The following is a 25,500-nucleotide window of genomic DNA, read 5'->3' as shown; positions in this document are numbered from 1 at the left end:
TGGAGGGCGTTTTTCTTTCTTTTTTTATTTAAAATAGCAAATAATAGCTTTTAAAATGTATGCTTTGTAGCCAGTTGTTAATGCATTATGAATACAATACATTCTTTTCGTGGTAGACTACAGAGCAGTGTCTGGTAGTTTATTTGCTCACTGATGATCTTAATAGTTTTTCCTGTTATTAATGGTATGTGAAATCCTCATAATACTGACATTTGTAATGTTGCTAGTAATTGAGGTTTTACTGTGTAGCCTTCATTAATTTGCACTTGATATTTGCTTCATAATGTTATCAGATGAATGAGAGGGGTTTTCTCTTAAATGTTAGAATAGCTCATTACCAGTACTTTGAGACAACCATTGGAAGCTCGGGGCATCTGGACAGGAAAAAGTTTCAGTTACTAGTTGCAAGATTAACTACCACAGTATGTTAGTTTTGGTTTAGGATGATGCTTGGGACAGGAAATAACTACTTGATTTACTACTGAATCACATTCTGCCAAATAAGGTTTTAATTTGAGGATAGTCTTAGAAAATTATCACTATCATAATTCCTTTGATGGCTTAATGTTCTGTTTCTCTCACTCCTGTTAATCAGGTTGCAGGGTAACCGATGAGATTTTACATCTAGTACCAAACATTGACAACTTCAGGTTAACTCTGAGAGCCATCAAACTGTGGGCCAAACGTGAGTTCAGAATTTGTTGGCTAGCTTATTAAAAACATTTAAGCTCTTCCTTAACACTAACTTATATTTTTGCTTTTCCCTTATCAACAGGGCACAACATCTATTCCAATATATTAGGTTTCCTCGGTGGTGTATCCTGGGCTATGCTAGTAGCAAGAACTTGCCAGCTTTATCCAAATGCAATAGCATCCACTCTTGTACATAAATTTTTCTTGGTATTTTCTAAATGGTATGTTTTTAGATTATATTACAATAAAATTGATTGTAGACACTGAAGTTTAGTCTTATTTCTATGACATTTCTACAGCTGGTTTCAGATTCCAATTTTAGTTTGTGGGCTGAGGGTGTAGTTCAGTGGTAGAGTGCTTGCCTGGCATATGCAAGGCCTTGTGTTCAGTCACCCGCCAAAAAAAAAACAAAAAAAAAACCAAAAAAAAAAAAAAAAACCAGTTTTAGCTCAAGATACAGCTACCATTTGGGAAGAGACATTGAATTTGAAAAGGCAGACCTAAACTCCATTGCTTTAACCTAGTTCTTCCAGGATCAGAAGGCAGATGATACCTGTTCTACTTGTGTGAGCCTGTCCTCCTAATAAACTCTGAACTTTAGCTACTGTGATGTGTGCTGATCTCATGCGTTGATAGGTTGGTTAGAACTTACACACACTTCTACTTTCATTTTGAATGCTTCTAAGTGCTTGGCCATTGTTTTTGTGGTTGCGTTTTGCTTACTTCCAGCTGTTCATTGTCTTGGCAAAACCTTAAAAGTATCACTTTTTATAAGAATTAAAAACAATACATTAAGTGATTGAAAAAATAATGTAGTTGCTGAATCCTTTGAGACTTAGTCCAGGAAAAATTCGTTATATTTTCCTAATGAAGATGTGCATGTTGATGAATTTTGATTTAGGAAAAGTTCAAGACATTGCCAATTTGTGTTGGTTACCTTGACCCAAAAAGTTAGGGTTTTAATCAAATTATCTTAAAGAGATTTGTCTTCTATATTTTCAACTCCTTCGTTTCTTCCATGTGAAACAAGAATTGTTTCTTTGTAGTCGCTTTGTAACAGCTAGACTCATGGATATAATTTATAATTACACTGGCTACTTCCCAGTTTAGTTCTGTTGCTTTGCCTTTGTCACAAAGAGTGAAGTGTGATAAGATCAAAGACTTAGAACTTCTCCAAAGGTGATACACAAACATTTTTCATCTTTGATCTCTATAAAGTGAAAGAAATAGCATTTCACTGTATTATATAGTAATATATGGGAAGCAGCGTCCTTGACTTTTACAGTTATTCCTAGCACTTTGACTGTAGTCAGAAGTAACTTCTCATATGTCCGTGGATGGAACTAGTGTGAAGACAGGATTCTTTTTTTCTCTAAATGGGATTAACCTTGCTAAAGGTTGAGGTGAACACATTAGATGTTTTGAGATTGACACTTTTTTATTTGCATAGTGCTTTATCAGTTCTCTGACAGAGCAGGTGTTTGCCATGAGTTTGAGAAAACATCAAATGGTTAATTTTGTAGAGAGATACTACGTCAACAGAAAGGATTGAGAGACTATGGTGTATGTGCCAAGTGAGTAAAATAGGGTCACATTCACAAATGCTGTATGTTTAACAAATACGTTTAGATGCTAATGTCCAGTAGTCTTATCAAGTGCTACAATCTTTTTGAACAGGGAATGGCCAAATCCAGTGCTATTGAAACAGCCTGAAGAATGCAATCTTAATTTGCCTGTGTGGGACCCAAGGGTTAGTGTATTATTTTTTCCCCTACAAATTCACACTGTTCAATAACAAAAGTCACCTGCATAAACTTGAAGGAAGCCGCCCAGTCCTTACAAATGAGTGAATACACTCATAGTACCCTTGTTCTAGATGACCTGCTCTCTAGTGTCCCCTGGTGTGAGAAGTGTAATGATGTACCCTGTAAACCACGTCTAATGTACACAGTTGGCACAGATTTTACTAACAACTCTTTCCATAGAGAACTATTTTGTAAGTTGTGGGTGTTTGTGCTTTAAAAAAATAATAAAAGGATACTAAAAATCCCTGTATATTTTTTATTTGATCTAAGTACTTTGTTAAGATTGACTTGTAGAAAGCTCTTGTGTAGTGTTTCTATGTAGCAGATGGCTCCTAAGCACTATTGCAGTGCCTGTGCTATAATTGTAAAAAGATGTTTAGATGCTTCAGAGATGCAGAAGTGGGTTGGCTAAGAAAGAGCATCCGTTTTGTTGAGAAGTGTCACATAGCATTTACTGCCTATACTTTCTAGATGTTGGTAACGAGAGCTTTATTGATTAATTAATAAAAGGAATTAATTTAAATCAAAACTTTCTAGGTTTTTGAGATTACAAGTTTTTAAAAATTAGTTTGTTATTTATTACAGTATCAAAGCCTTTTAATTTCAGTTAGGCTCAGCCCCAAGCTGTGCGCTTTCATGTTGCCTAAGCTTGAAGGCGTTTTAAGGGAGAGTGAGTTGTAGTTGCTTCTGTAGTGATGAACTCTTTAGTGTACAGATGAGCAGTCACTAAATCAGCCTGTTGTCTCAACAGCCCAGAGCTGTTCTTCCCTGTGCTAATAAGCGTAAGCTTCTGATAGCTGAGTTTGGAGGGTCAGTCCTATCTTATTTAAACTGAGTTTTATAAGAACACTTAAAAGTGTAATTCTGCAGGTATCCTCATTTATGCTGCTGAATAAGGAAAAGCAGTAGATTTACAACTACATCTTTCTGTTTTGCTTTGTTTTTGCCCAGCAGGTGCACGCAGTCAGGTTTCAAGGTAGTCGTGCCTCCAGCATGGGAACAGACTATTGGCTAGATCTCTCATTCTGTAAAAAGTTTCTATAAAACAGTCTCCTGACATGATTTTTATTTCTCAACTCCAGCTATGAATGAAGTAAAATGTAATCATTGGTTCAGTTTAACAAGGGGTAAAAGTCCAAGTGTCTGTTGTATATATACTTGAAGAAACTGATTGGCTGTTGTTGTATGTAGGTAAACCCCAGTGATAGGTACCATCTTATGCCTATAATTACACCAGCATACCCACAGCAGAACTCCACGTACAATGTGTCCGTTTCAACACGGATGGTCATGGTTGAGGAGTTTAAACAAGGTAAGTGTTTCTGATTCTGCTCTACTTTATACACGAAGGGTCTGCCTACTGTTACAGACCCATCAGTTAGCTAGTTGTGTGATTTAACTGAATTGCCAAACTGGATTTGTGTATTTATTTTTGATCTCATATTGCAGAGTAACAATTTTTATAAGCAGTTTACTATGGCAGAATTGTTGGAAAATGAAGGCACACCTAAGATGTGTACTTCTGGCTTCTTTGAAGGCCGTGTCATCAGAGTTGATGCCATATAGCCTTTATGAGTGACACAAGGGACGGATGGGATTCACACTTCCAGGAAAGAACTTGGAGGGTAGTTGGGACCCAAAACCCTGCCTTTGAGAAGACCCTTGACTTTGGGCCCCAGTTTATTTTAAATTTAAAGCTATTACTAATTGCTATCTTAATTCCTCAAAGAATCAAGGTGACTGAAGGCATCGGGTAGAAAAGGCCGTGTACAGTATTCAGCCTTAAGTTGACTAACTCTTTGACTTCACGTAAGAAAGCTTTTTAACAGGAAAGGCTTCTTGCCTGTTAAAGATAGCAATAACTTGTTTGAAAAAGTCAGGAACATTATGTGGGTGACTTTTCTTTCAGGTAACTACTGTGCTTCTGTTTGAGCAAGCCTTCCTGTGAGCATGACATTTTATTAATAATGGCCCTTTACCGGGAATGTGGTTCTCAGAAAATTTTCCAGTGCTTTTGAAAAACATGTAAAATGTGCTCTAAGGACGTGAAATAAACCTTCCATTGCTAATGTTTAAGATTATAGTGAATGCATGTAGTATGTTTAAAATATATTTAAAATTCTATATTGCTAGGTTGAAACATACAAATATTCTAATATGTTTTTAATTTAGGTCTTGCTATCACAGATGAAATTTTGCTGAGTAAGGCAGAGTGGTCCAAACTTTTTGAAGCGCCAAACTTCTTTCAGAAGTACAAGTATGTATTTTAAGGCATGTCAGCCATGTTGCTCTTAAGTAGTGGTTAACAGTGACATATGTGGTATCTCTTGCCAGGTTAGTGAACTCTGGAGTCTCTTCAATGTCTGTAGTTTTCCTTACTGTCACAAAGGACTTAGCATTTTTAGTAACTCTGGTTTTGGGCTTTTTTTTTTCTTTATCAATAAAATGTGTCAGCCTTAGAGTTTTGTTGCTTGATTGGCCTGGCATTCCTACTGTGTGTCAGCAGCATCAGTTCTAGGAGTGTCACTTGTCACCGTGACAGTCTGTACTTAGCAAGCAGATAAACTCTTAACTATCTATTTTCAGTTCTTTCTCAAGAAACTTCTTACATTTAATTCTGACAACTTAACCAGGGTATTTAGAACATGCACAGACCCAATGAAATGTCAATGTGTTTGGCTGATTTAATGTTTTCAGTAATTAGCAGCACACCATTGGCCTACTATTTCCCCTTTCAAAAATATGTCTGCGAGCAGTTTTCTAACAATTTAAGTGGGTATAACTTTTATTAATGTCTTTAATATAATACTTTAACACCTTAAAGATTAAAAGTCTTATGAATTGTGTTGTGTTGAAAAATGTAAGTTACAATAAATCTTAAAGAAATTACAAAAACCAAATATGGACTCGAACTTTTATTTGCCCTGGGCTGAAAAATTAGCAAAGTCCCACTTAAATTTTTGCTTTAATGCTTGAGATTTTCCTGACCATTTGATTTTGTGTTGAATTGTGTTTTGTTAAATACTTGAAGCGAAATTATTTTATATTTTTCCCAAATTAAAAGAATGATGACCTTCATGACGTCTCTGTGTTTTGTTTCTGTATTTGCATGAAAAAGCAGTGATGGAGCCGGTTTAACTGTTGTGTCCCGGAGCACTGTGTTGTCAGTGAGAGTGGCAGAAGTAGCATAGTATCAAAGTGCTTGTGTTTTCTTGCTCATTTTCTAGATTACATTCCGTTGGTAGATAACTGTTTTTTAATGTCTAGGAAATGACCAATGAGTATTTAACAATATGCCAACACTTGAAAAACTACCATACATGAGACATGGTTACATCAAGAAAAATAAGACCCCAAAGACCAGTGTTCCTCAGTTGCCAAGTCTCAAATATGAACACTTCCTTTCCCTGTCTCATCTGTAGTTACAAGAGCTGGAGAAAGAGGGGAACTTGTGCTTTAGTAGCTTCGACTTTATGAAAGATAAATGCTATGGAATAGACCTCACTCCAAGTTTTTGTTTGTTTGTTTGTTTGTTTCTGTTATTTTTCCAAGACAGGGTTTCTCTGTAGCTTTGGAACCCATCCTGGAACTAGCTCTTGTAGAACAGGCTGGCCTCGAACTCACAAAGATCCATCCACGTGCCTCTGCCTCCTGAGTGCTGGGATTAAAGGCGTGCGCCACCACCGCCCAGCTCTCACTCCAGTTTTTATCCACAGATACTGCTAGAGCTGCGTGAAAGGCACTGGCAGTTTTTCAATACCTCTGAGTATTTGCTGGAGTGCCTGTAAGGTTTTTATCTGGCAAAGGGTTATTCGTATTTTTTTCCGGACACCTGAGGCCGTCAAACTTTTATTTAAAAAGACTTTAAAAAAAGAAAGATGTAGCAACATGCTTATTTCATAAAATTTTAAATCCTGAGTGTCAGAGAATATAAGATTTAATTCCTCTGCACAAATGCCCTCAAGGCACTCTAGGGGCTGTCTTAGACTCATGGAACTCACAGATTCTAGTAGTTTTAAGTGTCTTCATATGAAACACCAGTTATGCTGTAACCTAAAGTGGAGTTGTTAGTTTTCAGTAAATTGAAAGTTGGTTGAGTTTGTGTGAAGCATGCCTTGAAAGTACTACCTTTATTTAGGATTTTAAATTGTATGAAATAGCCCTGTTATTCTTGGAAGGGAGGGCACCATAGAAATTGTGTTTGTCATAAATGTAAACTCATCCACTTTCAAAGGGGGGGAATCGTCCTGGAGAAAGGAATGGCATTGTTCTGTAAATTTTCAAAGTTTTAAGTAATATTTTCCTCTTGTAAGATTCTTAACCTGTTAAGTAACAACAAATCCTGGACATTAGGAAATAGCCATTTTAAGGATTATGTTTCACTAGAAATGGAGAAAGTGTAAGGATGTATTTAAAAATTTATCTATGCAATTGGTTGTAAAATCTGAGTTTGGGGCACGTGTGTAATTTCAGTACTTGGGAGGTAAAGGCAAGAGGACCAAGATTCAAGGCAGCCTGAGCTTCATAGCAAGTTCATAATCAGTTTGGAATACATGAGCTCACCTCAACTCCCAGCAAAATCAGCAACACACCTTAAAATAGTGAGCTTTAATTCTTGGTTTATGGGTTAAAGAGAACTATAAGGATTTTGACTAAAAGATAGGTTTTCCTTTCAGTGCATGGTGTCTGAATCATGACCTATCCAGGTAAAGTATTGAGACGCAATGTCCAAGAAACATACTTACAAAATCCTTTTTTTTTTGGTAAATAGCTTTTGTAATATAATAACTAAAGCATTCTTAGAACTTTATCTGGCTGAAGTATATTCTTGGCCCCAGGACATTTTTACATAAGTTTTAGAGAGAGAGAGAGAGAGAGAGAGAGAGAGAGAGAGAGAGAGAGAGAGAGAACTGAAATTTTAGGCGACAGTTAATGACAATTAACCTTAGATTTTCTTTTTCTTGGAGACATTTGAGCTAGCTGACATGAAGAGTATCACATTTTGGGAGACAACAAAATAGTCTTAGAAATCCATCTGGTCCAGAGGGATCTTGGGAATTAAATATTAATTTGGTTTTTTAAAAATAGTGAGAACTAGAAGGATACTCATCAGTTAAGAGCTCTGGCTGCTTTTCCTGAAGATCTGAGTTCAATTTCTAGAACCTATATGACTGTTCGCAGCTGTCGGTAATAACAGTTCCAGGGGATCCGATGCCCTCTTCTGGTCTCTGTGGGAACCGCATACGCATTGTGCAAGGATATACATGTAGACAAAGTACCCATGTGCAAATAAAAACTAATAAAAATGTAAATTTTTAGAAACTTGATTGGAGATTTTTAGTTTCTTGGCAAAGTCTTGCATTTCTAATGAACTATGTAATATATTTGCAGCTTACTTTAAATTTAATTATTTTATATTGTTTAAATGTAGCTGCATATAAATTTACCCACATAAATCTTATTATATTTATCTATATGAAACTAAGTACATGTGTCTAAATAATATACAGAGAAGAGACTTTAACACCCCCATTGGATTTCCTGAATAGTCAAAGTATAAGTTACAAAATTGTTATTAAATGAATTATATATTTTATATTTATAAATAGAAAGCATTATGCTTTACTTAATCTTTTGATGAAGACTCAGGTGATGAATAAGAATATTAATTTTCAGGGGAGTGAGGAAAAACTTGTTGGGTATGATGATGCTGGCACTTAGGAGTTTGAGGTGAGAGGATCAAGTACCTGTCCAGCCGGGGTAATAAGTCCAAGTTACTGTGCTAAGATTGAGATAGAAAAGCTGTGCTATATAAAACTTAGGCAGCTTGATGCTTGTGAAGCTGTGTGTGTGCCTGGGATTTATACTTGGTTGTCTGTTCTGACAGCTGCTACACCTTGAGAGCACTTGCATCTCCTCTTTTCCTGTGATGAAGTCATCCTTTTTATTGTCTTAGTAACCCAGAAATGTGATTAAGCATGTCAGGATTTTGTTGGTTTGTTTTATTCCTAGTTCAAGTTCCCCTATACACAAAATGCATGTACTTTTAGTGCTTTTACATGACTCCTGACTATTTGTATTTGACTTAGTTTGAACTAATGCTGACCAAATGGGGAAGGAATTACTCATATTTCTGTATGTGGACTACATGGCTCCATAGCAGTGTATTCTATAGACACCTCATTTCTGTGTGTCTTGGGCTGTTGTATGTTTTTCTGTACTTTGAGTTTATAAAATTCTGTTAATTTAGTTAAATTTGACCGTATTTTTCCAAAAAGAAAAATGCCATTCTGTTGTCCAGCTGGTACATAACTCCTAGAGTCGTGTTTAGAATTGCAAAGTTAAGAATTTGAACCCCTTTTTTTCTTTAATGACTTCTTCAAAAGCATATGGCTTAAGAAAAAATGCTTTAATTCATCAGAGTGTAGCATTCATGATGTATATAGCTGTGGGGTAGCTGGTTGGTAGTTTTGTCTTGAGCAGCAATATTACTTGTACAATGTGAACAAGTACCAGAAAGAAAGCTCTCAGACTTTTTGAAGACTAGCTCATATTGGTATTTTTTTCCTGTCTAGTGGCCACTAGGTAATGATGGCAGTTTGCTTTGGGGGTAAAGTTTTGGTTTTCTTGTGGGTTTTTTGTTTGTTTGTTTGTGTTTTTGTTTTTGAAGACAGGATTTCTCAGGCCTGACTGTCCTAGACCTGTCTTTGTAGACTAGGCTGGCCTTGAACTCACAGATAACACTTACCTCTGCCTCCCGAGTGCTGGGATTAAAGGCTTGAGCCACCACCACCCGGCTGAGGTAAAGTTTTACGGAAAACTCAGCCTATAACACTTCTAAGAGGAATATGCAGAGTAATTTATTCCGCTATTAGTGCAAGAAAAAAGGGGTTTTCTACTAGTTTAGTTGTAATCGCTTTTAAAAGGCATAAGAATAGATACTTGCCCTTGGTATCTTTTGAAATAAAAATTTGGCATTTCTACATTTTAAATAAGACTTTTAAGTTCTGAGTAAAAGCATCACTTTCTTACTCGTAGGATAGCCACATCTCTGTTGCGGGAGTTTATTTATACCATTGGTTTGGATGGGTGGAGGGCCTGACTCCAGATGCAGTTTGGTTGATAAATACCATTTGATATTACCTGAAGCCTGATGTTCATAATGTTATTTTTTTAAGTTACCTTTTGTAAAAGCTATACTAGTGATTGCTTTTTTGTCAAGAGCCCCGTTTTTTGTTGTTGTTGCTGTTGCTTCCATGAAAATGTTTTCTTTCAATCGTTTTCCGTGTTTTTGTTAATTTTGTAGGTAGAACACTCTGCTGAAGTGTTGAGCAAAATTACCTCGTAATGTTTTCTAAGCCTTGAAAATTAAACTACTCTTGATAATTATTCAGTTTGTCGTAGAAAATCCAGCTTGCTAATAGTGAAAACATGGAATTTAGTTTACATGATTTTATGTGCACACTGATTACAAACTCCCTTCCTGAATGAATGTTGGTCTATAAATGTGAGAAGCTTATTACATTTTGGCTGTAAGATCCAGCACAAAGCACATAAATACAATAAATAGCATGTTGTCTTTATCTTCAAAGGCATTATATTGTACTTCTAGCAAGTGCGCCCACGGAAAAGCAACGTCTGGAATGGTGAGTAGTAAGAGGAGGCTTTCCCCAAACAAGTCTGATAGATAGCTCAGTGCACAAGCGTGGGGGGCATCTGTTCATAAAGAAGCGTGCACCTTGTCAGAAAGACCCACAGCTCACTTCTTGACTGTACTTTGTTGTTTGACTCAGCTTGCTGATAGATCCTGGGTTAGTGTAACTTTCTATTTGGATGAAGTTGCCTGGTTCTTTTTTCATCCAATTTGGCATTTTTTGGTAGATCCTCTTAGTTTTATGTTTAGGGGAATAGTTCAATCATTTGAACTGCCTTGGTATGTGTATTGTATACAATATCTGTATTACCTTGTTACATGAAAACTTGATTTGCATATGAATTTTTTAATAGAATTGGTCATTAATATTAATGACATTTGTCCAGGGTGGGCTTGGTGGAATCAAAAATCCGCATCCTGGTTGGAAGCTTGGAGAAGAATGAGTTTATTACACTGGCTCATGTGAACCCCCAGTCATTTCCAGCCCCCAAAGAAAATCCTGACAAGTAAGCCTGTTTCTAATTGAATCCCATTTCCCTATCCTTTCAGGTTAGTTGTAGATGCTTTTATAGGCATTTTGATTTTGGAGACGGTCTTGTAGATCAGATCGCCCTGGAAATTTTGATTTTCATGTCTCAGCCTGCACCTTTCTGTGCTTACAGGTATATGCCACCATTTTCTGCTATAGGGAGACTGTAGCTGGTTTTGCTATTTGCTGACAATGTGCTTACTTTTTTTTTTTTTTTTTTTTTGAGGATCCATAGATAACCTTGACTATACCTAAAGTTGTTTGATCTTTAATTTGTTGACCCTCTTTGCTTCTGGGTATAACTTTTGTAAAGATGTGTGTATTGGTTGTCTTCCTCATCCCTGGTTCATTCTTTTTGGGTAGAATATAAGTCTTTTGCTGATTATTAACTTGCTATTTTTATCAGAGTTTTTCCTGATGAGAAACATTGAAGACTTTCTTGAAAAGAATTAGCATTGAAATAAATTTGTTTTTTCTAGTAATAGTCTCTGATGATAAAGTATCTGTTATCTAATTAAGTACAAACATCTACTCTGTAAACTGGGAGGTGGTGGCGGCGTACACCCTAAATCCCAGCAATTGGGAGGCAGAGGCAGGTTGATCTCTATGAGTTCAAGGCCAGCCCGGCCTACAAGAGCTAGTTCCAGGACAGGCTCCAAAGCCACAGAGAAAGCCTGTCTCAACCCACCCCCATCAATCTATTCTGTAGATCTGTCCTAATTTTGAGTATTTTTTTTTTAACATTTCTTCGGTTTTATATAATAGTTTTAGGCTATTCTATCATCTATCTTTGCTTTTTATTTGAAGGGAATATATTTTGATTTAAACTTGTAAATAACTGATATGTGATGGAATGTGGACCTTTGCAGAGATGGGTAAATGCTTGAAAGCAGACTCACCTTTTTGTTCAGGGCCTTAGAAGTCAGGTGGCACTTTCATTGTCCCTCTTTTACATTTGGAAGTTAGAAAAATTGAGAAACTTTGGAGAAAGGATGATCAGAAAGCAGAGGTTAAGGCTTACTTACTTGAGTTTGGTCTTATTTTTAGACTATTATGAAATACATTTGATTTTTCCACTTTAGATTCATATAAAGGAATTATTTGAATTTGGTTTTTGAGATAGGGTCTTGTATCTAGCCCAATCTGACTTCAATCTGGTGATCCTCCTGCCTCAGCCTCCAAAGTGCTAGCATGTTTAGAAAGTGTGGACTGGGGATCGGTGGGCATAATATTTTTGGAACAGGGTCTCGCTGTGTAGCTCTACTCTGTATACCAGACTGGCCTCAGACTCACCAAAATCTGCCTGTTTTCTGCCTCTTAAGTGCTATAATTACAGGTGTGTGCCACCATGTCTGGTAAAAGGACAGATTTTTTTTTTTTTTTTTTTTTTTTTTTTTTTTTTTTTTTTTTTGGTTTTTCGAGACAGGGTTTCTCTGTGGTTTTGGAGCCTGTCCTGGAACTAGCTCTTGTAGACCAGGCTGGTCTCGAACTCACAGAGATCCGCCTGCCTCTGCCTCCCGAGTGCTGGGATTAAAGGCGTGTGCCACCACCGCCCGGCTATAAAAGGACAGATTTTTATATGTAGAAAAATCCAGGTTGTTACTTTTGTTGGTGGTGGTGTTGGTGTTTTGCTTTTTAGTTCTTTTTTTTTTTTTTTTTGTCCTAGACTTTTCCAAAAAGCATGCTTTCTCCCCTGTACTATATTGAGCACATTTAACAAATACTAGTGTCTTTAATACTCTAGGCTCATTACAAACAAAAAAGTAAGTGTAGTCTGGGAAGTTTGTTTGTGTAGTAACAGCCTAGATGACAGGTAAGGGGGTAGGCATATTCTGATCGGGTTTTGACTTAGAATTTCCCATGTACTCGCCTAGGTTGTCAGTCCTTATGCTCTCCTGTATCTAATGCCCTGTGATAATGTTCTTTGCAGGGAGGAATTTCGCACAATGTGGGTGATTGGGTTAGTGTTTAAAAAAACTGAAAACTCTGAAAATCTCAGTGTCGACCTCACCTATGATATTCAGTCTTTCACAGATACAGGTATGTCTACTTGAATAATGGATTTTTAAATGTTTCTTGATGTACATAGTAGTGCTCTTTGTAGTGAGCGATTATTGAACAATTATCATTAACGTAATCTTAGTGGATTCAGTAATGTGTAGTATAAATAACTTCTGTGTGTTGAGGGAGGCTTTGAAGGTAGGTAAGGCCATTTTAAATTGATTTGGCCACAGTTCATTTTGACAAGAAACAACCTATATCAATCATCTTGGAGCTTGGGAATTGATGAAGCTGAAACTTTGGTAACTTGTTTAACAAAATTAGATAAATGAATATTAACTCATGGAAAGGGAACAGGGTAATCAGTCAGGTGAACTGGATTCTTAGATAAAGATGGGATGTTTTAATTCAAAGCCCTTAAGTGATGGGTAGTATTGTCAAAATCTGTGTGATTCGTGTGTAGATGTGCACAGCATTTCAAGGAATTTGTGAGCCATACAAGGACACCAGTGCATCTTCCTGAAGGACTAATTCTTTTCTTTTTCAAACATCTCCCAGCACACACTATTAGCATTTTCACTTTCCCATTGTTTCTTTTATGATAACTGATTTAACATTTTAAAAAAGCTTTAAAAAGGGAGAAAGAAACTAACGGAAACAATTTGTTAAAGAGTCATTTGACACCAGTTAATTGTAGTGAGAAGTGAGGTATTCTTCTGTCTACTTTCTGGGTTACTCGTGGTCAGCTACAGCCTATGCACAGGACAGTGAAAACTTGGTGAAACCCAGTGCTCTCCTGTTCTGACCTGCCTGGGAAGTGATGAGCCCTGTTTGCAGCAGAGCCGCCATCTACATGTTCCTCTCTATTAGTTACTTAGTCTGTGTATGTGAAGCCGTGGATGGAAAGGTGAATGTTTCAAGGCATTAACAGACAGAACTGATAGGCGCACATACTAACAAAGCAGTGAGCAAGTTCCTATAGAGTGAACTGTGCTACTGAGAGGCTACTGTCTTTTTATTAGTGTTAAGTTACTTGATCTTGTCCTGGGAATCAAGTCAAGGCCCTTATCTGAGAGGCATGCATACCTCTTATCCAATAAAGTTTACAGTGTAAGTTGTTTTTGAGACTGCCTGTTTGTCTAAGACACCATGGGTTCAATGCAAAGTGGCCATTCTCAAGTGGCTGCTCAGCTTGTGCAGAAGGAAAGGTCGTCTCCATTTATACTACTTTCCTCTGAATGAATTAAATCTGCTCTTAATTAAAATGTTCCTTTTTTTTTAAACTTTTTTTTACATATCAATCTCAGTTCCCCCTCCCTCCTCTCCTCCTGCTCCTTCCCATTCCCCTAACCCCAACTGCTTATCCTCCCCTCAGAGAGGTTAAGGCCTCCTGGGGAGTCAACTAAGTCTGTCCCATCACCTCGGTGAGGCAGGACCACCACTACTACTACTACCCCATCCCAGCCCCTGTGCCTAGGTATCTCTCCATAGAGAATGGGCTCCACAAAGTCAGTTCATGCATTAGGGTTAGATCCTGGTCTCACTGTCAGTGGCCCCATATACTGCCCAAGGCACACCATTGTCACCTGTATTCCTTTGGTCTTATACAGGTTCCCAGTTGTCAATCCAGAGTGAGTGATCTTTCACTAATTTGGATCTTTCACTAATTTGGATCAGCTATTCTGTGGGTTTCCCCTCATGGTCCTGACTCCTCCCTCTCTTCTTTTGTACTTTGGGAGCTCCGCCTAGTGGTTAGTTGTGGATCTCTGCATCTGCTTCCATTCATTTCTAGAAAAGGGTTCTAGCTTCTCTGTGGTTGTGGACTGTAGGTTGGTTACTTTTGGAATCCATTTATGAGTGAGTACATACTCTGTTTGTCTTTCTGGGTCTGCGTTACCTCACTCAGGAAGTTTTTTTTCCCCATCCATTTGTCTCCAAATTTAAAGATGTCTAAATGTTGCTGTTCTTCATAACATTGTCTGGTTGTGTAGTTTATAGGCAAGCAATAAACAGCAAGATGTTTGAGTTGGATATGAAGATTGCAGCAATGCATGTGAAAAGAAAACAACTCCATCAACTGCTGCCTAGTCATGTGCTTCAGAAGAAGAAAAAGGTGAGGTAGAAAGGAAGTTGGCAGCACCAGCAATACCGTGCTTTGTGCACTTGGCCTGCTTGTGGCCATTCACTGAGGACAACATTTTACAAACTTGTCAGTGAAATCTCACTCCCACCACTGTGCTCTTTATTTGTCTCATGACTATAAAGTGGTTATGTTCTGATTAACACCTAGGTTTGTGTGTGCCCATATTCCATTTAAAGTTCCATGAAGTCTCAGAGAAGGGTTTTTTTTCCCTCATAGTTTTTCGAGACAGGGTCTCAGCCCATGGTTTGGGAACTGCTGTGCTAGCTTCTGTTCTTACAAGATCACTTACAACTTAGGGTAGGTACATTGATATATGGAAATGCCACATAAAGTGATGGCCTCAGATTTACAGATTTCTTGCCTCGTTCCCCTAAGTGCTGGATTAATTACATATGTTCATCCCCACATCTGGCCCAATAAGGAAATGCCCATTGGAAGCTGCTTAAATATGAATTAGGTTTTCTTTACTGGAGCTCAGCGGTGCTGAGGACCAAATTCAGGATCTCCACTAAGCATGTATAACCCTTTGAACCTCACCACAGTCCTGATAGTAATATGTTAAAACACATGCATTGCGGTGGAAGTGTACTGTAGAGTAAACCTGGAAACGTTGTCTTTTCAGAAGTGAATGCAAATGGGGTATGTTCTTTTATTTTTGGCTATGTGCATTTTTTAAAACAGGTAATTACATTTTCTAGAACCACGGATTTCTATTACCTTTTAAAGTCTTACTATTAAATGACTGTTGAGCTAACTAGTATACAGCTTTTTTTTGGGGGGGGGGTTTGAGACAGGGTTTCTCTGTGGTTTTGGAGCCTGTCCTGGAACTAGCTCTTGTAGACCAGGCTGGCCTGGAACTCACAGAGATCTGCCTGCCTCTGCCTCCCAAGTGCTGGGATTAAAGGCATGCGCCACCATCGCCTGGCTTAGTATACAGCTTTAATTGGGCTTTTTTGTTGAGGTTTTTTTGTACTTCAGTCTGTATTGCCCTAAAAATAGACTGTGTGGCAAGGTGTCCTCTCTACTGTTTGATCTTCCAGGAGAATATCTGATGGAATCTGTATATTTATACAGACTGCTGTCACTCATGCTCAGATGTTTCCAATAAAACACCAGTTTGTGACCTGGATTGCTTTGTGCCTATTATATTTGTATGGCGTAGTTTGAGCCCATCTACCCGTTTGAAATCTTTTTACATTGATCATTTTCTGGTGTGAAAGTAGAACTCTGAAGCTGCTATGAACACTAGAAGCATGAAGCTGTTTTGCAGTCTGTATCTGTACTCACTGTCTGTGGTGGGAAACCTGAATTAAAGTCTAGCCTGAACTACAGACTGGTCATGTCCATGTGTCCTGTGCCCCCTCCAATAAAAGGACAGTGATCATTACAGATCTTTTGCTTTCAAAGATCTTTGTTGATTATTTTAAAATAGTAATGAATAACAATAAATGATTTTTGTTTGTGGCCTAGGTTTGTATTCCAAACTGGCCTAAAAGTCAATGTGTAACTCTGGCTGGACTTCATTCCTAATCCTCCTGTCTCAAGCTGCTGAATATTGGAAATAAATGTGGTGCCACTATATGTAATAAAGTTTGTTATATAATTTTTATGTTGATTGTGGAGTAACTAGAATTTTGTACATTATTCTGGGTTTGGTGTATGCTTTTAATTCCAGCTACTTCAGAGAAAATTGAGAGGTTAAGACAGGAGGATTGCCTAAGCCCAGGGTCTAACACAAACATGGGCAACATGTAACTTTTTTTAAGATAAGGTTTCTCTGTGTAGCTCTCACTGACATGAAGCTTGTTCTTTAGACCATAGTGGCCTCTGAGTAAGAGATCCTCTTACCTCTGCCCGTTGTCTTTGGAGCCCTGAGATTAAAGGTGTGCTCTACCATGCTGCTTTCTTTAATAAGAATACTGGAAATAGCAAAACCTTGTGGTCCTGACAGATTGTCAGTGTCCTGCTTATAGAGACCTTATAATTATGCACCTGTGTTAATAGTCCTGATAGAAGTTTCACGTACTTTCTTGTTCTAGTTTTAAATTTATGCTGTGTAAAAGTGTGCATAAGTAGAGTTCACTTCTTTTTTTCTCTCAGACCTGTAGTTAAAAGTAGAGAAGTACATGACTTATTGAGTGCTTTTTAGTAGAAGTCATATGTAAGTTTGATTACATAAAGACATTTAAATTAAACTTTTCTTGGCTGCAGCATTCAACAGAAGGAGTCAAGTTAACAGCTCTGAATGACAGCAGCCTTGACTTGTCTATGGACAGTGATAACAGCATGTCTGTGCCTTCACCCACTAGTGCTATGAAGACCAGTCCATTGAACAGTTCTGGCAGCTCTCAGGGGTAAGACAAGAGTGCTGGGAGGGGATGAAGTAAGTACTTGTTTGCTAAACATAATGGCAGATTCCCTGCTTATAGTCTCTTTATTCTAACTTGTGATTTCTGTAATTTTATTTTTATTAGTATGTATTAGTTACACAATATGGTAAGCTTCGTTGAAGTACTTTCATATGTGCATATAAAGTATTTTTGTCTTACTCTGCCTTGTCCCCAGTTCCCTCTTTCATCTCCTTTGACCTTTCTTTTATGTGACAGTTAAAAAGTTTTATTTTGAGGGCTGCAACTTTTATCTCTACTGTTTATACTTGTGTCTCACTTTGTGGGCCAGTGAACCTTTATGAATGACTGTGAGTGCCTTCGTCTCTCCAGGATTGTTGTTACCTCTTTAGAAAGCCAACAGTAGGGCTGTGCCATGATAGAGTTCATCTGAAATCATTGTTGGTGTTAGGGAAGGCTAAATGCTTGCTCTTAGTAGTTTTAGGTAAAGGAAGCATTTTTTCCCTTTGGAGAATTTAATATGCTTGTAAACATACAAAGTAGTTTTAAATCGCAAAGAAGGATGGATATATCTGTTTTAAGATTGAGAACACAATAAAGCTGCATTTGTATTCAGTGTTCACAGCTTAATGCTGTCTGGCATTCTCTTTCAATCATGTCTTAACCATACAACCTGTTTCCAGGGGACCTTTTTGGCAATTGTGATGGTTATCTTGATTGCTACTAATAAGTCAGCATGAAAACATTGACTTTTAAGTTTTTTTTTTTGTTTACATATTTTCATCTTTGAAAACAGTTTTAAAATTGGGATTTTCTACTACCATCTAATCAGGGTCATGGGTGCTTTTCTGGAGAAGTATAGAGAATGCTGAGGTTCTGTGAAGAGTCCACTGTTTCCTTTCCCACTTCTTGTACATGGTGTTTTCTAACTAAACATGCTCTATTGGAAGACTCCAGGCCTCACTATATATAATATTCTCATCAGAGATCTATATCTATATCTAGAAATATGTATATATATTATATTATATATATATATAGGTTATATATATCCTGTGAGTCACACTTAACACAGTTTCTGATTTGTAGTGTTAGCTGTCACATTTTTTATATTCACTTACGTATGTTATTTACAGGGTTAGAAATTAATGTAGGGCCTACAAACTATAAAATAGGCGTGTACTTAGTAATTTAACAAATTTAGTTTTGTTGAACACTACAAGGCTTTTTGAGGCAGGTTCTTACTGCACAATCCTAGCTACCTCCAAACAGATCTGTCATCTTCATTGTGTACTTGTCTTTCATCCTATATTGATCTTTTCCTGAGTGTCATCACCTATTCTGTTGACTCTGCTACTTCTATGTTCTAATGGTTTCCATGGCTTTAAAGCTAACATCCTCCTGTTCAGTGTAAACATATGGCAACAGAAATCAAAAAAGTGTTGCTGCCATTGTCCTGGCTTTACTGTCCAGCTTCAGGTATGAATGTGTGCTGCGGGGGTGGGTAACCTGATGACTTTGTGCCTTTTTTTTTTCAGAAGATTAAAACAAAAAATAAAACTTAAACTTTAAAAAAATGGTAATGGTAATATGCTCAGTGGTGGTGGCACATGCCTTTAATCCCATCACTTGAGTGGCAGAGGTATGTTGCTCTCTGAGTTTGAGGCCAGTCTTGTCTACAGAACTAGTTCCAGAACAGCTAGGGCTGTTTTACACAGAGAAACCTTGTCTTAAATAAAAATAAAAAATGGTAATATAATGCTGGGCGGTGGTGGCACATGCCTTTAATCCCAGTGCTTGGGAAGCAGAAGTGGTTAAAACTCTGTGAGTTATAGAGACCAGCCTGATCTACATAGTGAGTTCCAGGGCAGCCAGGACTACACAGAGAACCTCTGTCTTGAAAGACAAACAAACATACAAACAAAATGGTAATGAAATAATTGCTTGAGCAGAAAAGTTGAGATGGAAGAGTAGAAGAATGATTTTTCTGAGATGAAGATGTACTGGCATATAAAGACATGGGAGCTTGTTGTGTGGGATAGCATGAATAGGAAGGCCTAATACTCATCTTCCCAGAGTCCTTTGATTATTCCTGACTAGTGACTGACTGTCAAGTTCTAAGTCAGATCATTTGCTGAGATGAGAGGACACTGCAGAGAAAACAGGGGCTTAAAAGGGGTTTAAAATAATATAGTAAAATAGCCTCTTGTCCCTTGAGTTTCTGCTGTATACTCAGGCCAGTAGATGAACTTTGAGATTTCTTTATATCCTTATAGGTTTCTGTTTGCAGACATTTCTCAGACTTCTTACTCTTTCTTATAGCAATTGCCATACTCAAAGAACAGGTACTTTAGAACCAAGATTGTCGTTAATCATGTTAGACAGTTTTCAGATTAATACTTAGTCAAGTTAGATATGTGTATTCTATTCTCACTGGCAGATTAAATACTCATTGTACTGTCCATATTTAAAGTGAAGAGTAGCACCATATTTTTATTTTTAGGAGATACTTTCTTTTGGTTTTTGGGTTTCTTTTGGTTTTTTTTGAGACAGGGTTTCTCTGCAGCTTTGGATCTTGTCCTTGAACCACAGAGATCCGCCTGCCTCTACCTCCCAAGTGCTGGGACTAAAAGCGTGTGCCACTACCGCCCAGCTAGTAGCTACTGTTTTGTGTGAAGTGTACATCATAGGTTGTTTATGTTTATACTGATGTTTGCATTTTACATGCTTTTTAATTGTTACAAAAGCATGAGAACCTAAAATCAAAGAAACAAAATCTGTAGCATATGTTAACATTTATAATTGCTGTTAAAAATACTCTAATTGACCCCTTCTTCTCCTTCCCTTCTGTTTCCTATTTTAGCAGAAACAGTCCTGCTCCAGCTGTGACCGCAGCATCTGTGACCAGCATCCAGGCTTCTGAGGTTTCTGTGCCACAAGCAAATTCCAGTGAAAGCTCAGGGGGTAAGAAAAAGGTTTTAGATTTTGTTTATGTATATGTGTGTGTCCCTGTTTGTCTATATGTATAATATGTAGGTGTAGTGTTTTCAGTGGTCAGAAGAAGGCATCCCAAACAGCCTCTGGAATTAGAATTAGCACATGGTTGTGAGCCTTTTAATGTAGATGCTGGGAATCAAACTCTGGTCCTCTGCAATAGCAGTGTATGTTCTTAACCTCTGAGCCATTTCTCCAGCGCCCTCTCCCCCCTTTGAGGCATAGTTTTGTTAGCCCCGACTAATCTCCAAGCTCCTAAAGCTCTTGATGTCACCCCTTGTATGTGAGGTTATAGGTGTTGCTTGGTACCTGGCTTTTAATAGCACATCTAAAGTTACTCATAAACAAGTTAGAGACAAACTTTCTTTGTAACTTGATGTTTAATGATTTTAGTTTGTATGCTTATATCTTTACTGTTTAGGTCCATCGAGTGAAAGCATTCCTCAAACTGCCACACAGCCAGCCATTTCTCCACCACCAAAGCCTACAGTCTCCAGAGTTGTCTCCTCAACACGTCTGGTAAACCCATCGCCTAGACCTTCAGGAAATGCAGCAACAAAAGTACTTAATCCTATAGCAGGAGTCAAGAGAACATCCTCACCCCATAAAGAAGAAAGTCCTAAGAAAACCAAAACAGAAGAGGTATATGTACATACATACATACACGAAAAGATACAGTTGTGGCATTCCTGCTCGCCTGCTCTTGAATTTAGTGGGGAACACTTTCAGAAAGACCCTGCATCTGCAGTGCTTCACTGCAGTAGGTCCCCTACCACTCCCACTCGGGGAGCTGCCACATCTGGCAGTAGTCGGAAATAATACAATTAATATGCTAATTTATTATTCTTCAGTGACTGTATATTTGTACCATTTTTATGGCTCTTGACAATGTTTTGCTTTTATCTCAGATATAGAGTTTTATATTCTAATTGGTTGCAGAGGGTAACTGAGTTCTAGCTGACTACTAGGGATTTCTGCAGAGGAAACTTAGATCCACAGTCCCAGTCCTCAGGGTTTAGTCTAATAACTGAACAAGTTGCAAAGGCAGGTTAGTTTAAGGTTACCAGCTCTTCAGGAAGCTTTTCATCAGTGTTTTAACAGTCCTGTCAAAACAGTGCTGAGATGCAAGTAGTGCTGGGAAACTACTGGACATTGTGTTGACTGCTTGAGTCTTTATGAATGGTTTGTAGTCCTGGAAAATCTGCCCAGGTCATTGGGGGTGCCACACAGCACTGTACTAATGAACTGCCCTACACTCCTAGTAGTATTATTCTTAATATAGTGACAGTCTGATCTCCGGAGTTACTCCCATATTGTTTACTTTTTAGTAGGACATCACCATTTCCTAGAGGTATCAGTCCCCAGTCACCTGTTCGATGATGAATTCTGCCCTAGAATTTGTTATTCAGGAACGTTCTTTAGAATAGGAAAAAGAACCTCAGTTTCTCTTGGGTATCCATTACACTTTGAGCAGTATTGGTAAAAAGTTTCTAATCCAGTGCCTTTGTTTTAGATAGAATATTTACAGTTAATGGAGTAACTTAGATGTTGTTACTTGTGTTCCTAAAGTAGAAAGAAATGGTTAGACCGTATAAGATAGTTTCTGAAAACTGGTGCGTTTGTGTGTGGGGGGGCGGGGGGGTAATGTTCTTGTGGTGCTGGGATATAATCCAGGGCCTTACGGTATGCTAGGTGGAGGCCCTACTACAGAATTACATTCATAAACCCCTTATGGTAGCTTATTCTTTTAGAATGTTTTTATTTGACTCCTGCCTTAGTCTCTTGAGTGCTGAGTCTTGTTATTTGTTTGTTTTAGGTAGCCATATTAAAGACTTGCTGATATTCTGTGTCAGAGCACTTCTAGGAGGTGGGTTTGGAAATTGGTCTTTGAGGTAGTCTCAAAAGCCGTACTTGGGGCGGTGGTAGCACACACCTCCAGTCTCAGCACTTGGGAGGAAAAGGCAGGTGAATCTGAATTTGAGGCCAGCCTGGAAGCAAGTTCCAAGACAACCAGGGCTGTTATACAGAGAAACCCTGTCTCGAAAAACAAAACGTCAACAACAAAATCCTAGTACTTCAAGCTGTCCTCAAATTTAGGGTGATCCTCCTGCCTCTGCTTCCTTAGTACTGGAATTACAGATGTGAATCACTGCCTGACAGAATCTTTTTAACCTTCATAATAGACAATAGACTCTGAGTTCTACACCTGATCTCCTTGTGTTTTTTTTTTTTTTTTTTAACTTTATCCATGGTTGTTCTGTGTGGTACAGAACAGCTTCAGACTTCCCTCCCTCCCTCCCTCCTTCCCTCCCTTCTGAGTGCTGGCTTAGTAGGCATGATCTTCATGCCTGGCCTCCTTTTACCTCTCCCCCAAGTTCTTCTATAACAGAATCCACACAGTGTTATTGTTATTCGCTAGAGTTGTATATTAAAATTTTTAGAATCATATCTGTAGTGGAGCAGTGGTGGACCACCTTTAACACTTTGGAGGCAGAAGCAGGTGTATCCCTGTAAGTTCAAGGCCAGTGTGGTCTACACAGTGAGTTCCAGGACACCCACAGCTCCAACCAAAACCAAAACCACCCAACCAAACAAACAAATCCCATCTGTAAGAAAGTGCGAGCACAGTCAGATTAGCTTGCTCGATAATAGGATGTCTCTGATCTCACTGTTTTAAAAATAGCCTCTTGTTTAAACATGGGGCCAAAAAAGGTAAGATATTATAACTTCTTGGTGTCTCTTAAATGTCCTTTAAAATACAGGCTTCCTCCTTTTTTCTTAAATATTTTTTTACTTTATAAATTTTCTCAAAATTTCATTAGTTCCTTAGAACCAGTTAACACAGTCATAGAACTTTCTAAAGTACAAGAGGGTGTTGCTCACTTTGTGGGCTGGTTTTATTTCCCAGTGGAAGCACTTGAGGCTCAATGTCTCACGGTTACAAAACTAATTTTAGTTTTAGTTTAGTTTAGGCCTCTCATGTTAATAATTGAGTAAGTATATTATGGTATAACCCTCCTTAACTGGTCATTTGTTCTCTGTTGATGTATTGGGCATGATCTCACATACTATAGTTTCACCAATCAGTGTAGAGAAATAGGAGACCAGCATGGAGTTAATAATAGTGACGCCATCTCACAGACAATCTCAGGTGGGAATAGGGAATTGTCTTCATCCATCTGTATATAGGAGGGTTTTAGAGATGCTTAGTGTGTTCATATATCCCAATAAAGTAAGCATGGTAAGTTTCTTCTACTATATTTTATGCCTAAATTAAGATATGTAGTGTATTTTAAAAGTTTCTAAAGAATTTTATGTATGTGGTATTGGGAATTTGCAAACTTGGACTCATCTTCCATCATGTTATACCTCCAAGCCCTGAAAACTTTATGCATGTAGAAAAGTTACATTATTGTCACCCAGTCTCAACAGTTAACTACTCACCAGCTTTGTTTCATACATAGCCTTTCTTCATTCAGGTATCTGATTTCAATCATTAAGTATTTGAATGTGTGTTTACAATTTAGGGCATGTAACAGTCATAGAAGTATATGTGTCACAGCAAGATCAATAATTATGTTGAAGTGTGTCATGTAGTCAGTATTTGTATATTAAAGCAAAATGTGTGTTTTTAACTTGTTTGTAAGAAACAAGGCCATTATTAAATTTAGTTTTCACTGTATTATTATTTTTTATTTAAGTTACCTGTGGTTTCTGCTTTTTTTTTAAAAAAAAAACTTCTTTAAAACATTAGGGACTAAGGAGATATAGCCTTTTCTATGAAATACAGGCGTGGTAGCACATGCTTGACCTCCCATTATCAGGGTACAAATGGTCCCCCAAGAAGATTCTGACTCATTACACAAGGTGGATGACTCATGAGGAACCGCACCTCTGGCCTCCGTGTGCACACTTAATGCACATGCACTGCGCAGATGCACAAATAAACGCATTAGTTAATAAAGCTAAGAAAATACAGTGTTAGTATAGTTTTTAAGACCCAAGGAGGACCTCAGGCCCTGCATTCTTTTCCATTTATTGATGCTTTACTGAGAAAGGATGTGTGTTTCTGTGTGCACAGGTGTTTCTAGAGTGGTTATGCTTGGGCAAGTTAAAGAATGTTCTGTATAAAGTTTCCTAGTCATTTGGTGCACTAATGGGCACAGTGAGCTTCCTTCACTGGGGATCCTGCTATTCTCATTCTCAGGGTTGTTTGATCAGGGAACTATGTTTTCCTTAGGAAAAAAATGAGCTTTGTGGTTTGGGTAATGTACTTTATGTGATGGGATTGACAAAAACAGTTTTTATCATGTTTAAAAATTTTGGTGCTTATTAAAGCTAAGTTAAATTACTCACTCTCAGAAGCCCCCTTAGAAAGAGTCTGTGATCTATTTTAAGAATATTTTATCTTTATAGCTTTGAAACTTTATAAAATTAAAGCGTTAATTGGCAAATAATCTAAATTTTTCATTTTGGAGAATAAAGCTCTTTTTTTTAAAAACAGGATGAAACAAGCGAAGAGGCTAACTGTCTTGATTTGAGTGGACATGATAAAACAGAAACAAAGGTATACTAACTTAGCCTTTTGGGTAGAAGTGCAGATACGGTGCAGGTCCCTGTTGGTGGTGCGCTGTTTGTTCACTGGAGTGTGGGGTTTTCTTACTACTGTTTTTAAAGACCTCTTGGTTTCTTTTTAATATCAATTAATGCTTAAAACTGGGAATAGATAGCAGTCTGTAAGACTGGAACTTAGATAAGATGGTGCAAGGGTTTTATGAGTTACTAGTGACAGTACAAGTGAGTGAGGGTTGGGCTATGTGGGGCAAGAAGGGAAGTGTTGCTTTTGACTGAAAAGATGGTAACCTTCTTTTGAAGCAGTATTTGCTTGGTGGCTTGTAATTCAAGGTAGTCTGAGACTCTGGGCTCCACTATTGGGTCTGACAGTGGGGTTTGTTGAAGACTCATTTTCAGCAGTTTTCTACTTGAATGCGGTAGATAAGTGAGGAAGAGATTGGTTGTGTTCAAACTGAAAAACTGAGAAAGACATAGTTTTAGAAATTGAATTATACCAAAGACTGAATTTTCTCAATTTAGCCAAATTCCCATGAATTTTATTCCCATGAATTAATCAGTATCCTTTTGGTGTTTTTCAAGGTTTGTGTGCATGCATATGTACTAGTGCCTTTTCCTTACTATTTTTAATGCACTTTGCAAATCAAGAAAATATGATTGTTACATAATCTGCATAATGACAGCACTGGAATTATTTTTAATCACACCTTACCCAACTAGTTGCTTATTGATGGCAGTTGCTCCCATTGAAAACAAGTTTG

At 37.8% G+C, this 25,500-nt stretch overlaps 1 protein-coding gene across 2 annotated transcripts in view; it reads left to right on the top strand.

Moving 5' to 3' along the window:
* Papola (poly(A) polymerase alpha) overlaps nt 1-25,500 on the top strand; it is a 53,427-nt gene that overhangs the window by 22,584 nt on the left and 5,343 nt on the right. Inside the window, exons 8-20 of one of the 2 annotated variants that reach the window (XM_057783329.1) lie at nt 596-685; nt 776-914; nt 2,371-2,443; nt 3,690-3,810; nt 4,671-4,755; nt 10,091-10,144; nt 10,539-10,658; nt 12,612-12,721; nt 14,674-14,795; nt 17,037-17,179; nt 20,037-20,137; nt 20,589-20,809; nt 24,672-24,734. In XM_057783329.1, the coding sequence (XP_057639312.1) occupies nt 596-685; nt 776-914; nt 2,371-2,443; nt 3,690-3,810; nt 4,671-4,755; nt 10,091-10,144; nt 10,539-10,658; nt 12,612-12,721; nt 14,674-14,795; nt 17,037-17,179; nt 20,037-20,137; nt 20,589-20,809; nt 24,672-24,734 (1,442 nt within the window). The remainder of the gene's footprint in view (nt 1-595; nt 686-775; nt 915-2,370; nt 2,444-3,689; nt 3,811-4,670; nt 4,756-10,090; nt 10,145-10,538; nt 10,659-12,611; nt 12,722-14,673; nt 14,796-17,036; nt 17,180-20,036; nt 20,138-20,588; nt 20,810-24,671; nt 24,735-25,500) is intronic. The other variant, XM_057783330.1, reaches the window with a different exon arrangement.

The sequence above is a fragment of the Chionomys nivalis genome, chromosome 10 (genome assembly GCF_950005125.1).
Source record: "Chionomys nivalis chromosome 10, mChiNiv1.1, whole genome shotgun sequence".
NCBI lineage: Eukaryota > Metazoa > Chordata > Mammalia > Rodentia > Cricetidae > Chionomys > Chionomys nivalis.
Note: the sequence above shows the minus strand (reverse complement) of the source record. Positions and strands in the feature narration are given on the sequence as shown.